Source organism: Taeniopygia guttata, chromosome 5, assembly GCF_048771995.1.
Source record: "Taeniopygia guttata chromosome 5, bTaeGut7.mat, whole genome shotgun sequence".
Lineage (NCBI taxonomy): Eukaryota > Metazoa > Chordata > Aves > Passeriformes > Estrildidae > Taeniopygia > Taeniopygia guttata.
Window position 1 is genome coordinate 36,115,425 of NC_133030.1, and position 14,591 is coordinate 36,130,015.

The 14,591-nt window shown below is 37.8% G+C and overlaps 1 protein-coding gene across 7 annotated transcripts in view; it reads right to left on the bottom strand.

Annotated features, from left to right (window-relative positions):
• STXBP6 (syntaxin binding protein 6) overlaps positions 1-14,591 on the bottom strand; it is a 90,395-nt gene that overhangs the window by 47,889 nt on the left and 27,915 nt on the right. For 6 of the 7 annotated variants that reach the window (XM_030274567.4, XM_072930172.1, XM_030274569.4 and 3 more), the window contains one exon: positions 8,919-9,104. In XM_030274567.4, coding sequence (XP_030130427.4) covers positions 8,919-9,072 — 154 coding nt within the window. In that variant the 5' untranslated portion in view covers positions 9,073-9,104. Of the gene's footprint in view, positions 1-8,918; positions 9,105-14,591 lie in introns of those variants that run through there. The other variant, XM_030274571.4, reaches the window with a different exon arrangement.

Sequence of the window (14,591 nt, forward strand, 5' to 3'; positions counted from 1 at the left end):
AAAAGCTATTTGACCTAACCACAGAAATATTTTATTAGGATATATTAGGTCCTAGCTGGAACACAAACCTCACTCTTAGTTAAAAATGATACACAGATCACAGAACATATCCCTGGAGGTATGAAAAAATGACTGGACATGGTGTGCTACAATTTAGCTGACAAGGTGATGATTGCTCAAAGTTGGACTCAATGATCTTAGAGATCTTTTCCAACCTAAATGATTATGTTATTCAATACTTCCAAAGTACAACACAAAATCCAAAGGCAAACTTGCTTACTTTTTATTTCTGGGTGCTCAGGGGAAAACAAGAGACAAAAGGAAAGCATATTTTTAAATTTAATTGTTTAAAAATTTATTTATAAGTCCAGATGAATAAAATATGAATTGCTTTATCAGTCAATCCATACAGTGGTTTACCAGTTTAGACTCTTCCTATTGCCACTGTAAAATCCCTCCCTTTTTCCAGTTCCTAACAAATTTCAAAGCGTCTCCTCAACCCATTTTCTGTTCCTCATAGTTAAAGACATTTTTGTGTTGTTTTGTTTCCCATCTATCTCTCATTACAGATTGAACACTGGGCAAAAAAGCAGCATTCCCTGAAATGGTACAGCTGAAGGACTGCTTGTACATTTGTACAGTAAACTTATGTGTGCTAAACCTAAGAAATACATTCTTAAAAGAAATCATGATATATGAGTACAAAAAGAAAGGAGAAGAGAAATTATTCCAGAACTCTTAAGAGTTCTCTACCTAGATGTTGTTTTCTTTTGAAGAAAATTCAACAATTTGTAGCTGCCTAAAATTTTCTTACATAGCATTCAAGACAACTTTAGATATTTCCAGACACTTAAACAGCTCAGTTTTCTTTAGCAACCTGTCATTAATGCAAGTGAATAAATATAATGTCTGGAGGTTGAAAGCTTTTGTTTATTTCAGCTTCCAATTTTTTGCCTCACTCAGAAAAAGCATACTTTGTGTAAATGCCTTCAATACGTGTTGTAAACACTTCTCTTGCTAGAAATAAGAGAATATTCCTTAAACAAATCTATTTCCTTCCAAGTCATTGATCCAGCCACAGCAAACTACTCTTGCAGTTTCAACACACACTATGTGTGTTCCACACTATCTGTGTTCCACAGAGTGACATGAGGCACAGGTTCAAGAAAACTAACACAGCAGGGGCTGCTATCACATTATCCAGGAAAAGCATTTACCAGTTATTTCATCCAGCAAGACGTTTATGTTGCAGCTTCCCCTCCAGCTGAGCCTGTCCTCTCAAGACAGGTCTGAGTAGACAATATGAAAAAAGAATGAAATGCTTAATTTTCCAATAACTATTTAGAATTAGGGGCTAAAAATGCCCAAGGAACTTCATTGCCTGACAAGTATATTCCACAATGTTATAAAGTTTTCTCAAACTCAGCCCCTAAAAAATTCACCCAAATGAAATTTTCTTTAAAACAGTAACATTACACAATTTGTAGGGTTTTTGTCATTCCCTGAGGCTACTGAGAGTTACTGTGTGCTGCTGAGCTCTAATGAACAGAAAAGCAGCTGACTGGGTGTGCCAGACTTTCTCTGTGAAGCTGTTCCAGCTAAACAGTTACTAGAGATTGTTTTAACTTGGACTAATGGGCAGGCTCCTCCCTGATACAAGGCCAACAAAACTTTGCACAGTTTATATTCTCTCACAGCCTCCCCACCCTTCATATGTTGTTTTTTCCTTCTTGTTAGGATATGCATAATAAGAGTACAAAAACAAGTTACCAAAAATCTCAATGTAGTAGGCTGGAGGAAAAATAATGCCTGCTGTAAATGCAGAGCACTTATTCACAGGAGCACATGTATATATACATACATGAGAATATGAGCTTGTTTTTATTGCAACAGTCTGAAACATTCAGATATTTTAACAGTGAGGGATGATTGGACAGACTTAGTTCATTAACTAATTCCACCCTACTGTTCAGGTGTCTTGCTACTCAATTAGTATATGAGATCCTGTGGCAGCAGTTTGCATAAACTGGGGGATACTAGCTAAATACACCAGAAAATCAAGCATCAGTTCTGATCTATTCTTTTTCAATTTTACTTGTTTTAAAAGGATTATTTACAGATTAAAGTCCCAAACAGAAAATATTTAGACATCAAAACTGCATTATTCATCTTTTTCTTTGTCAAGGCAACAATAAAATCTACCTAATGATAGAGAAGCTTGATGTAGTATTCTAATCAGCTTAGCAGTTCCTTTGTTAAGTACTATTTACGTGCCGCTCTGCGCTGAAAATTATTTGATAGTACAAATAATTATTTGATATTTGGAGTACAGTATTTAAAGGCCAGATGTACGACGAAAACTTGCAGGATTTGACTCATACAGCCTGGAGTACCATAAAAGGATAAGATTTTAATCTGATGTTTATCTATTAAAAGAGTCTGTAACACAGTAAGCACTGGTCAAGACAACTTCTGTTTTTTTTCACAAGATGATACTACTTCTAAGAGCAGAACTATACAGCAATCAACAGAAATGCTTTCTGAAATGCAACATCAAGGGAACATTTCAGATGTTTTCTGCCCAGTATGATTCAAGTTCAACAGTCCATAATGCAGTGAGTCAGGGTATTACATATACTACACTCCAGCACTGCAGAAGTTAAGAGAACTGTTCGGAATGAATCCTATAGCAAAGCAAAACACAGCAGTTTCACCTGTTACGGTACCACAAGCATAGCTTCTGCCAAAGCTAGCAATTAGGGGATGCTCACACAGGTCTTATGTGCATGGTTGCTCTACTCCAACTTAAGAGGAGAGTTACCATGGAAATTTGTTAAGTAGAGCCTTACTTTACAGCTCTGCATTTTTATTGCATACAAGATAGCAACAAACCCTGCCAAAAGCCTTACTTGGACAAAGAATGAACAAACTATTTCCAAAGACATCATGACATTCAAACATTTTAACCTGGCATTAAACTTGATACAAGCATCTGCCATGTTCTGGGATAAACATGGCACTGTAATACACATCATCACCACTGAAATAAGGTGCTGCCAACTCTTGAGGAATACAAACCTACCAGCACAAGTAATTACAATAAATGGATAAAACTGTACAGAGGCCACATTCTCTTCTGAACATGGAGGGGAGCAAGGGGGTCTGCAACATAACTACTTTGTGTAGTAATTCTCACAGCAATTTTTGCATACCTCCATGAAAAAAGCCACAAAGTCCAACTACCAATCTCATCAAGTTTCTTTTATGATGAATGAGGCAACAAGCAGTGCACAACTTCCAATCTACAATCTTACAACCAATTTGTTTAATCCATAAGTTTTGCTGCATCAAAACTGGCTTTGCATTTATGAATATTGAATTTATTCCTTTTAATTACTACAAATTTACATGTGACTGAATAAACAGATCTGATGCCTCACATTTCCCATCAAGTTTTCAATGTCTTTGTTTTCCTCATATTTTTTCTTGTTTTTTCAAGATATCTCATTTGAGATTTTGGAAATATTTCCAAGGAGTTTGTCTGATTGAGGTGGATGGAAAAGGAATTTCAAAAGATCAAGTCTGAATAGAATTGAAAGCAACATTAATAACAGAAATTCTGTGTATTGACACATTTTAAAAACAGAAAGTGCTCAGAGAGCCATAGAATCATTTAGATTGGAGAACACCTCAGATCATTAAGTCCAACCTTTGACCGAATATCACCATGTCAGCTATGCCATGGCACTAAGCACCACATCTGATCATTTCTTTTGTACACCTCCAGGGATGGTAACTCCACCACCACCCTGAGCAGTTCATTCCAGCGTTTAAGAAACCCCCTCTTGAAGAAGTTCCTCCTGATGTCCAGCCTGAACCTCTCTGCATAGCTTGAGGCCATTTTCTTGTATTATCACTGGTTGCCTCAGAAAAGAGGCTGAACCTTCACCAGCTTTGTTACCCTTCTCTGGACATGCTCCTCAATATCTTCCTTGCAGTGACAGGCCCAGAACTAACACAGGACTTCAGGTGCAACCTCACAAATGCTGAGTACAGAGGGACTGCCCTGGTCCTGCTGCCCACCCTATTGGTGATACAGACCTTGATGGCACTGGCCTTCTTGGCCACCTGGGCACACATCCAGCTGTTGACCAGCACTCCTAGATCCTTTTCCACCTCGCATCTTCCCAGCCACTCTGTCTCCAGCCTGTAGTGCTGCCTGGGGTTCTTGTGCTCCAAGTGCAGGATCTGGCACTTGACTTTGTTGAATCCCATACCACTGGCCTTGGCCCATCGATCCAGCCTGTCCAGATCCCTCTGCAGAGCCTTCCTGCCCTTCAGATGATCAACACTCCTGCCCATCTTGGTGTAGTCTGTAATCTGTCTGAGGAGGCATCTGACTCCCTCATCCAGATGATAAATAAAGGTATTAATCAGGACTGGGTGCAATACTGAGCTCTGGGGAACAATGCTGATGCACAGTAAACTGTTAAGCTTTGTCAATCTGATACAATTCTATTCTGAAAGATTTGAAAAAAAAATAATAAAAAAAAAAAAAGCCCTAAACAGCAGACACATAACTGCACACCTTTAGCTTGCCATTTAGAAAATAATTGCTTCACATGAATAAGACCAATTAGGGTATTGGGAGGATGCACAGGAGCACACATACATTCCTCTTCCACCTTAAGAAGAGGAAAAAAAAAGCAAACCAAAACACACCAATCTTAAGACTAAATGCTTTCAAATACATAATTCTGTAGCTTTGTTGCAAAAAGATACCCTCCTACACAAAATTCTTGTGGAAAAGGACTGGTTATATTATGTTGGACAACTCAGAATCAGGAGGGATCAGAGCATCAAGACATATTAAGGATATAACAATAAAAGCATTCTACTCTCCAAACTAGTTCATCATTTTCCTTCTATTTCAATATATACAGAGAGATCAAGAATGAAGAAGAGAAGGTTAATCTGGCTTCCACTCAAAATGAACCAATTTTGTTTTTCAAAGACCCTTAAGAAAAGATTTTAAAATTTCTTTTATAGAATGGATTTTGAAATTTATTATCATTATAAGCAACTGAAATTTGACCTTTTAAAACTCCTTATGGGAACCCTGGAAAAATACCAGAAATACCTAACAAAGTATGTTCTAACAAAGGAAGGAAAAGAGTCTTGGTTAAGAACTATATTCAGTATCATAATAATTTATTATACGTAGATGAAGGCAATTATGTTTTGACAGCTTAATATTAGCACTAGAAGCTATATGATGTATGTCTATATTTAATAGATATTTATTTAGCCACACAAAATACAGTACATTAATGTAACCACGCTGTGTGACAATTTGAGAAACATCAGTGCTTTCCATTATCCAACTTATGGCCAGTTTAAAGCAGTAAATATAGGTCACTGAGCACACAGCAAGAGGAGCCAGACATTATTTGCCCTAAAGATACCTCAACTATTAAACCTTCACCTTAAAGATGTTGTTACCAAGATAAGGTAGTGAAGAAGGAATCTTAGGTTTTTTTCCTCTGTTCTGAAAAAAGGAATTTGAGTTTTGACAACAACACACAATATGAAACTTGTACTGGACTCTGTTCAGTCGCTGCAGAACATCCCAGTCTGTGCCCAGATGTTCAGCCATGATCCAGGCTGGGTCCATAGGGCTGGGCAAAGCACCACAACTGGCCTGCAGCTGTCTGCAAACAGCTGTCCAGGTCAAAACTTGCAGAAGACTGGACCACCATTTGGCTGGTGTGCTCTTCTAGGCTGACCAAATTTCTCATGCCAGTCATGACTTTTGTATAAATAATCAAATATTTAGTAGAGTCTGACATCTAAGTGGGTCAGATTGAAAGTGAATACGATGAACACTGAAGTAACATTCTCACAGCATTTAAACAGAGGGGAAAATACTCTTTGGTGAGTAGGCCAATGACCTATATTTCTGAAGATACCATTTAAGTATTTTATACTTAATTCAGAATTCTAAATAAGGCTAAGAACTATTTTAAAAATTATGTTTCAATTACATAAGACAATGGTGACAAAATTAAAACTTAGACCTGATCCAATAACTCTCACTAGGTCTGGTAGTGTGGAGGAGGTGATAAATATCCACTTTCAGCTTTGAATTTCTTGTCTTTTCTGTGTTAAATCCTCTTTTACATTACAAAAAATCCCAGTGTTCATTTTCTCTGTTCTGCCTACAGCCACCCCACCTCTGTGTTTCCCATCTGTCTACTCCTTTCTTGTTCTTCTTCAACTAAATAACTCTTTAAAGATCTGTCTTGGCTCTATTTGCCAACTTGGCTAGCTCCAACTCTAGGCTAGAAAGCTGCAGGTAACCCAGCTGCTTGGTTTCCACCAGGCTGTCAAGCAGTGTTGCTACAGCTTTCTCATATTAATCTGTGTCCAGTTTCAGATTACAGGCTTTAGTTATACCTCTTTCAAGCATTAATGCTTACTTCTAACCATTTCAGTATTCAATATTGTAAAATAAAAATCCCCAGTATACCAATATATACAACACAATACTTTAAATACCAATAATCAGGAAGAATCTTCCTTACTCTCCCATCTTGCTCTGCTCAGTATTTGATTCTTTTAGTGCTTCACTGCCCCATCTCTAAGGCTAATGGCATTCTCTCTGCTCGGTGTCTCTATCCATGCTTACAGAAATTCAAATAAACAGCTATGATAAAATGTCTTTTCAACACCAAACTTCAGTTCAGCACTGAAAGGAAAACATTTAACTCTGGTTATAACAATTTGTGTAATTTCTCAGTTTCAAAGTGAGCAGTAAATAGAACTAGCTGTCACAGTGGCTGATGTTTCATTTTCTGCACTGTATCTTGGATGAAACTACGACTAGACAAGATGTTTTGTATTTATAGCCCTAAGGATATAAGGAGTCAGTTTCTATTCTTTCAACTGACAAATTCTGTTCTAAAGAGTAAATGATCAAATTCCTTTCAGCAAAGACCGAACTAAATTAGTCCAAGAAAACTATGAACATACAGATATTCCAGTCATTTTGTTTACCTAATACATAGCAAACCTGGCAAAAATGGGACAAGAGTCAAAGGTTGATAAAGGGAACTCCAGGGAAGAAGTTGCAACACTCAGCAGACTAAAGCATGTGTTGCCTGAAATGTAAATACAAATCCAGAGCTAGCCACCATTGTGACTGCTTCACTGCATACATTACATCAAAAAAGGAAGGTAATCAAGTATATTCTGCTGTCCCAAGATCCAATCCATCTTGGACTGTTTGGGGCACAGCTAAATTGCCATGACATTAACTTAGCCTTACTAAACAGAAACTTTTTCTGTAACAACTTTGTGCTGCAATTAAAACCATTATTGCTTCACAGCCATTAGGAATAGGTAAAAAATTACAGTTTGTCCTCATCACAATTTCTTTTAAACAGTGGCAGAAACGCTCGCTCCCCAATGCATGGCTTTGTGCATTTGATGATTCCCAACTATGTAACTAATTGCACTTGACCCTACTGTATTGCATAATCTTGCTGAGCAGACTGTTTGGAATGTGACATCAAGCACAGCCAGGCAGTCTTCTCCCTACTCATTTTGTTGCCTACTATATTACCAATCATACTGTACTCTCATAATATAAACTATAAATGTATAAGAGAAAACCTGGTCTCAGATCTGTGCAAACCCCATGAATAGTGAGCCACGTGTGAGGGTTCTTGCAATACCAATATGCCGCGTTTCAGAGCCTGCCACAAAGTAATTTTATTTCGGTCCTGAATGCTTTTTCTAATCACAAGTGACAAACTCTGCTTAAGTCAGGACATCCACTATTTCTTTCTTACTCATAAGAGTAAGTGTTTTACTCATAAGTCATAAGAAAAAGAGTAAGTGTTTTTCTGCTGTGGCAGTAAAACAATAAATGCATTAAGACCATTCACTGCCTTAAAATCCATATTGACTGATACATTTGAATATGGGGTGGGGAGGCAGAAAGAGGGCTATGTTTTACAGAATGACAATTTAAAAAAAAAGACAAAAAATCCACCTATTGAATACTTAGCCTACAGAAAATTGTAAGCATAGAGCACATCTCTAACCTTTAATCATGAATGAGCATATCTCTAACCTTTAATCATGAACATGGGTATCAAACACCTATGTATCCCAAAACTTACTGCACAGACCTAGAACATAATTGCTCTTTACAATGAGAGTTAGAAAAAAAAAGGACTGATTTTGAAAAATATGACTGCTGAAAGAAGGAGAGTTTAGCTTTACTTACTTAGAAACATTAGTGATTTGAACATTTCTTTAAGAGTTGAGAGGCTTAGATTAGTTTCCTCTACACCTTGAGAAGACTGAAGCATGCGATTCTTACATCCAAATAGAGTATCCCAACCACAAGTCTACAGAACAGCCTAGGGGAAGCAATTTTTAAATTCTTCCTTAAAGCTCTCTATGTGGGGAGAATGGCTGAGGTCCCTTGGCTTGCTCAGCCTAGAAAATTGGACCACTGATAGGGACCTGAGGAAATAGCATGAAACTCTCTAAGGGAAGGCTTAGGCTGGGTATCAAAAAGGTTCTTTATTCAGAGGGTGTCCAAGCCCTTGAACAGGCTCCCCAGGGAACTGGTCACAGCACTAAGCCTGGCAGAGCTCACAAAGCATTTGGAAATGCTTTTAGACACAGGGTGCCATTTTTGGATTTACCAAAATGCAGGGCCAGGATTTGGCCTGGATGATCCTTGTGGGTCACTTCCAACTCAGGATATTCTATGATCCTACATAGAATAAATACATTATGAAGATTGGAATCGCCCAGCTCTTTATGGCTACAGACAACAGCTAATCAGTTAATCAAAGATAAACCTAAACAAATTACTGGATGTCAAAAGTCATTAAACTTACCTGATAGGCAGATGTATGTTAAATATTCACCCTGACCCCCAGTAGCTAGAAAAGGAATCTTTTTTTTTGTTCTTCTTTTCACTTGAACAGCTCCCAGCATCCTTTCATCATGTGGGGCAAAAATCTCTTTGCTGATTGCCGATTTGGCATTCATTGTAGATCACAGGTATAGTAGACTGGTGCTCTCTAAAAATAAAATCATAAATATAAAACAATATTAGAAACTCTTAATTTATATCAAAGTCCACTTACTGAGGCATTAAAAACTCTGACCTTCAAAGAAAGTTTTTAATGCCTCAAGAATTTAGAAAATAATTTCATATTCTTAAAGGCAGAATTTTTAAAGTATTTATGTGTCTTCACTGAAGTTGTTCTCCACACACCTTAAATTTGTTTATACTAGCTTAGCTTATTTTGGGCAGAAGCACTAGCACTTCAGTATGTTGCAAAATCTTCTCAGAGATAGACTCTCTTTAACTTCATGCAGCAAAAAAAGCTTCATTAATTCCTCCTGTGATAACAGAGGGGAACTCAGATGTGTGTCCCACATACACAGGGAAAGCACTGCAAGGGCACAGGGAAGGAGCACCGCGGCTGTGCTGGCACACAAGAATCACGTTCACAGAGGACAGAGACAGCTTCAGAATAGGTGAGGCTGTTCTTCAGGAGCACTGCTCCTGTGACAGCACTTGATTGCACAGCTCTTGCACCTCTTGCAGCTTTAGCACCTCATCCCCTCAACTCTGGAATTACTGACTGGGCAACTGCACAGGAAACAGTGTCAGAGACCATCGGGGTCAACGCAGACAAAACCACACCTCTACTTTTGGGCTGTGTAATTTGGACCCAGGTCAGTTCCTCAGTATGTTTCATAACAAAACAGCACAGTTGACTTAGGAGAGACATTTGTCTCAGGAGAGACATACACATTCGTAGAGGAAAGAATTATTGTACAGAACAGGGAGGGAGGAGGGAAGCTGCTTAGTCATGCACATCCCAAAAAACAAACCTCACCACAGCTTGCAGAACCTAGCTAAAGGAGGGAGAACTCAGAAGGGACATTAGCAGGTTTTTTGTGTAAGCATTAACTCCAATTAGTTCTGCACTGATGTCTTGTAACACATACACAGGCCCTCATTCATGGAAAATACTGAATGACACCTTTAATTGTTCCAATATAATGAACACTCCAATGCACATACATTAATTTCTGTATTACTAAAACTTTCAAGCTAACAGATCTTCTTGCCCCTTAGCTTTCTTAGTATGAAGATGATTATACTCAGGCCTGAATTACCTGATAATTCTGTCTGTGGGATCATTTGATATTTGCCATAATTTAAAAATAAATATAAATAAACTACAGTCAAATTAGATTATGAAATCAAGAGGTTCATGGATTCATTTTTTTTTTGTGTGCATACAATCAGCAAAGTAATTGCCTTAACACTTTCAAGTCTCAATGTTTTGTTGTCACAATTTATGACACTCCCTTATCTTAAAAAAAATGGGAAAATTAAAAAAAAAAGTATATGTGAGACAGCACAACTTCATCCAAACTGAATTCACCACCTGCTAATTTGGGGATGCAGAGAGAATCCTGTGCCAAAACGATCTCTAACAGTATACCTCAGTTAACCGACACAGAGGTATGTGAATTCTGACATGTTTTAGCATTGGGTCATTTTACATGAACTTTTACAAAAGTGAATTGCTTTTAAAAATTGTCTCCGTCAAAAGAAAAATCCAGACCAATTTCAAGAAAACAAAGAATGTATAGCTCCTGACAAGGTGTGATCTCATAACTCCGGACATCTTAGCTACCTATCCTTTAACAATGAATATATCAACAAGAAAACAGAATCAAAAGACTAAACTTACATGGTAGTTACTTAGAAAAAAGTTGTGAAAGAAAATGTGTTGTTTTCACATTCATCACATACTTCTCTCTTCCTCTGTTGTAAAAATATTTGCAGAGTACATCATACCAGCATTTAAACTGTTGGGACATCGCAACTAGCTTTTGGGTTGGTTTTTTTTTTCATTTTTTTTTTTAATTCAAGGCCACTGTTACAACTATGGATTTAAACACACACACCTCCTCCTGACTGAGCTAGAGACTGATAATCTTTGCAAAACCCAGACCTTCATGTGCCTAAAGAATTTTCAATTAATAGCTTTTTGGGAAAACACACGGAAGTGCTGTCAGGTAAAAAGTGACATTCAACTGTAAAAGTGCTTTCCCGGTTGCAATGATCTGATGCTGTTAATTCTGCAACTGAATTGTTGAACAGATGTTTTCAGACATTTTCTTAATGGTCATGAACTGTAAATTAAAATGTGACCTCAAAGATTACTCAGGGATGAAAAAGCTTCCTGGATTAAGAGAAGATGCAAGTTTTTCTTACCTACAGTATCATAAAATGTTAGTGTTTTATTGCTGCATGCTACTGCTGGCTTTGACCTTAAGCTGGTTTTGTATACATCTACCAGAAGCTGTACACAGACACAGTAGATACCTGGACTGTGACTGGAACCTCCAGCTGAAGTGTGGACTCCAGGCTTCAGAGATTGTGATCCTTCTGTTCCCAGAACTGGGCTGACAACAGCTTCAGAAGCCATATTCTAACAATCTAACACACAGTGTGTACTTGACACAACTGCTAAATCTGATGTGAAAACTGACACTAACACAAATCACAGAAGCCTGTTTATTTCAAGAAGAAAATAACTAACTGTGCCTGCGTACAAACAGACTTCTGAGATTGAGATGTCAATATGGTTTAGATGAAGTTGCTTTTCATAGGTCAAAAAATCAGCAGATGAATTCAAGTAAGCAACCTTCTCCTATGCACTAGTGGATGTATACAAAAGACATTTGTTTAAATAAGTTAAGCCTTCCAATGCTCCTTGTTTTCACAAGTGGAGATAATACAATCTCTGGCAGTTTTACTTAAAAAAAAATACATACCTCCTCACGGAACATGAATAAGTCTCATTTTTTACCATTCTCCAAGAAAATGCCTTTTCATTAAAAAAAAAACCTCAAACCACTGCCTGTACATCCACAACTTCATATTGCATATGCCTATTTCTTTGCACAAAAATGTTTTCTCTTGGTGCACATTCCAGGACAAATTCATACCATCAGCAGTTTCCACTTAAGGCCCATATGAACTCATGCACTGGAACACAAACTTTTTCCTCCAATTTATACTAAAATACAAAATAAAAAGCCTTAAAGAAACTTTGTTGGAGGATGTCTGAGCAGTCTGACCACGCATTACTGCTTGCAACATTATCCCTCTGAGGTAAAGGGGGGATTTAAAGGTTTCAGTAAACCTAAGAGTTCAGAAAGAGAGACCACATTTCCTACCTCACATGCTTTGTTCCACATATTTACTTCCACTCAAATTATTATACGGATGCTTTTGGCTAAACAAAAACCCCATTTTTCTTCTTCAATTTTTCACTCCATCTACTATAGCATTATGGAACAGGATGTCAGCATTTACACTCTGCCCCCAGCACAAAAGAAACAGAGAGGGAAGATTCCTGTGTGGATTTGAAAAAGGGCCTGCAATGCGCTGCTCATTTGCATCTTCTCACATCTTTCTCTGCTACAGTTCTTCTCCATTATATTTCTATCACTAAAAGCTCCCTCTGTGAACAGCTGACTATTCCTCTAGAAGTATGTGAGGGAGCAACAATTAAAGGCAATTTCTTAAAAAGAAGATTAAAAAAACCCCAAGATAATTAAGCTGAATCCTTAATGGATTGTTCAATAACAAAAAAAAACCAAAAACAAACAAACAAACAAAAAAAAAACCAAAAACCAACAACAAAAACAAAACAACGAAAAACCTGGACAGTTTTCTGGTCAGCCAGAATCTCAGACAGTTTTCAGGCACACAGCCAGCAAATGGCTAATTTATCTTTACACCCACATGTTTCATACGGCTCTATGCAAATAACTAGAAAAAGGGGGATTTTACAGTATCTTTATTGAGGGTATAGGTATGCAGAAAGAAAACTAATCCTCAGCATGTAGAATTCAAATAGGAGTAAATTACAATACAAAGCAAGAGCTGGAAAAGAACATAAAGGTTCCCAAAAAAAAGGAAAAAATGTTCAGTATGCTAAACCTAGCTGTTTTCAAGGATCTTTAGTTTAATCACAAACAGGGAAGGGCCCACAGGACAGGGTAACCACTGAAATGCTGCCTGCAGTGTGCAATCATCTGAGCAACCAACTATTCTTGGAATAGTAACTCTAGCAAGCACTCAAATCTGCTTTTAATAAAGCCACTATCCTAAAAGATGACAACCACTTAAGGAAATCATTGCAAGACACTGCTGCCAAAAGCAGCACTCTGTGGAGCAAGACTCTGTGGAGGTGGCACAGCCCTCTCCAGGATTTTCTCAGTGCAGAGCAACAGCTAGAGATCCACTCAGATTCTCCTTGTAACAATCTGAAAGTCGTTATTATGTCAAGAATATAAGAATTTGAAAATAAAGATGGACAACACCACATTAAACAGCACCACCCAATCTACAAAATTGTTTACCAAAAGTCAGTCAGCTTCCCATCTTCTTGGGAAGACTGTGCTGGAGTCATCCTTTTGAAAGAGGAACACTTTGAATCACACAGATTCACCAAGAAATTTAGGAACTACCAGATGTTATAACAAAGCCACAAAGAGACCAGATTTGCATTTGTAGAAATTTGTCCTCAGGACCCTGGGACATTCACAACAGTAAGAACTACTACTTTTGCATAACAACGTTGAAAAACATAGTCTTAAGAGGTTAGCTTAAGTCTTATGACCTTTCGGAAGTGTTTAGATCTTAAGACCAGTCATTACACCCAACCTTAGACTTTCATTTGCAGGAGGGACTGTCACAGTTTCTTCTGCCATTCCTCACAGTTTTCTTCCTCCAAACACCTCACCTCTCTAGACTTTTCCCCATTAGCCTACATCTTTTCTGCAATGCAATCCTCAAGTCTGGACTCACAGTTTAAGTGATGGCACAAGAGTCAACTCAAAGAAGTATTTGTCCAGTCTTTGGAACAGGCTCACCAAGTAAGTGGTCACTTCACCAAGTCTGTCAGAGTTTAAGGAGCATCTGGGCAATGCCCTTATGATATGGTTTAGTTTTAGGTAGTTCTGTGAGGAGCAAGAAGTTGAACTTAGTAACCCTTCTGGGCCCCTACCAACTCAAGATCTACAGACTTCTATAAGGAGTATAAGGACTTCTATAACTCCTTATACAGCTACTGCCATACATAGTCAGCAAAACACAAGAGCTTCAGTTCAACATCTACCATGTTCTTCAATCTTTTTGTGGGGAAGAAAAAAAGAAAAAGACATTTGACATCTGAATAACTAATTATTCCAACTTAACAGGGGATTTTTGTACTTACTGCTTTAAGGCTATTTCTCCTACTGTACAATTGTTTTACAGTCCAATTCTATCTTTTAACGCTTGCAGTTCTCTAGATTAACACCCACCAAAAGTCAGGAGGTACATTCTGTGTGCCATCACTTTGGACAGTTAAAATTGTTTGAGACCTAACACAGCTTCCTTTCACTATTCCAGTAAGAACTAGAAAGATACCAACTCTTAAGAATACACTTCTAAATGATTTCTGGTTTTCTACATCTTATGCTAT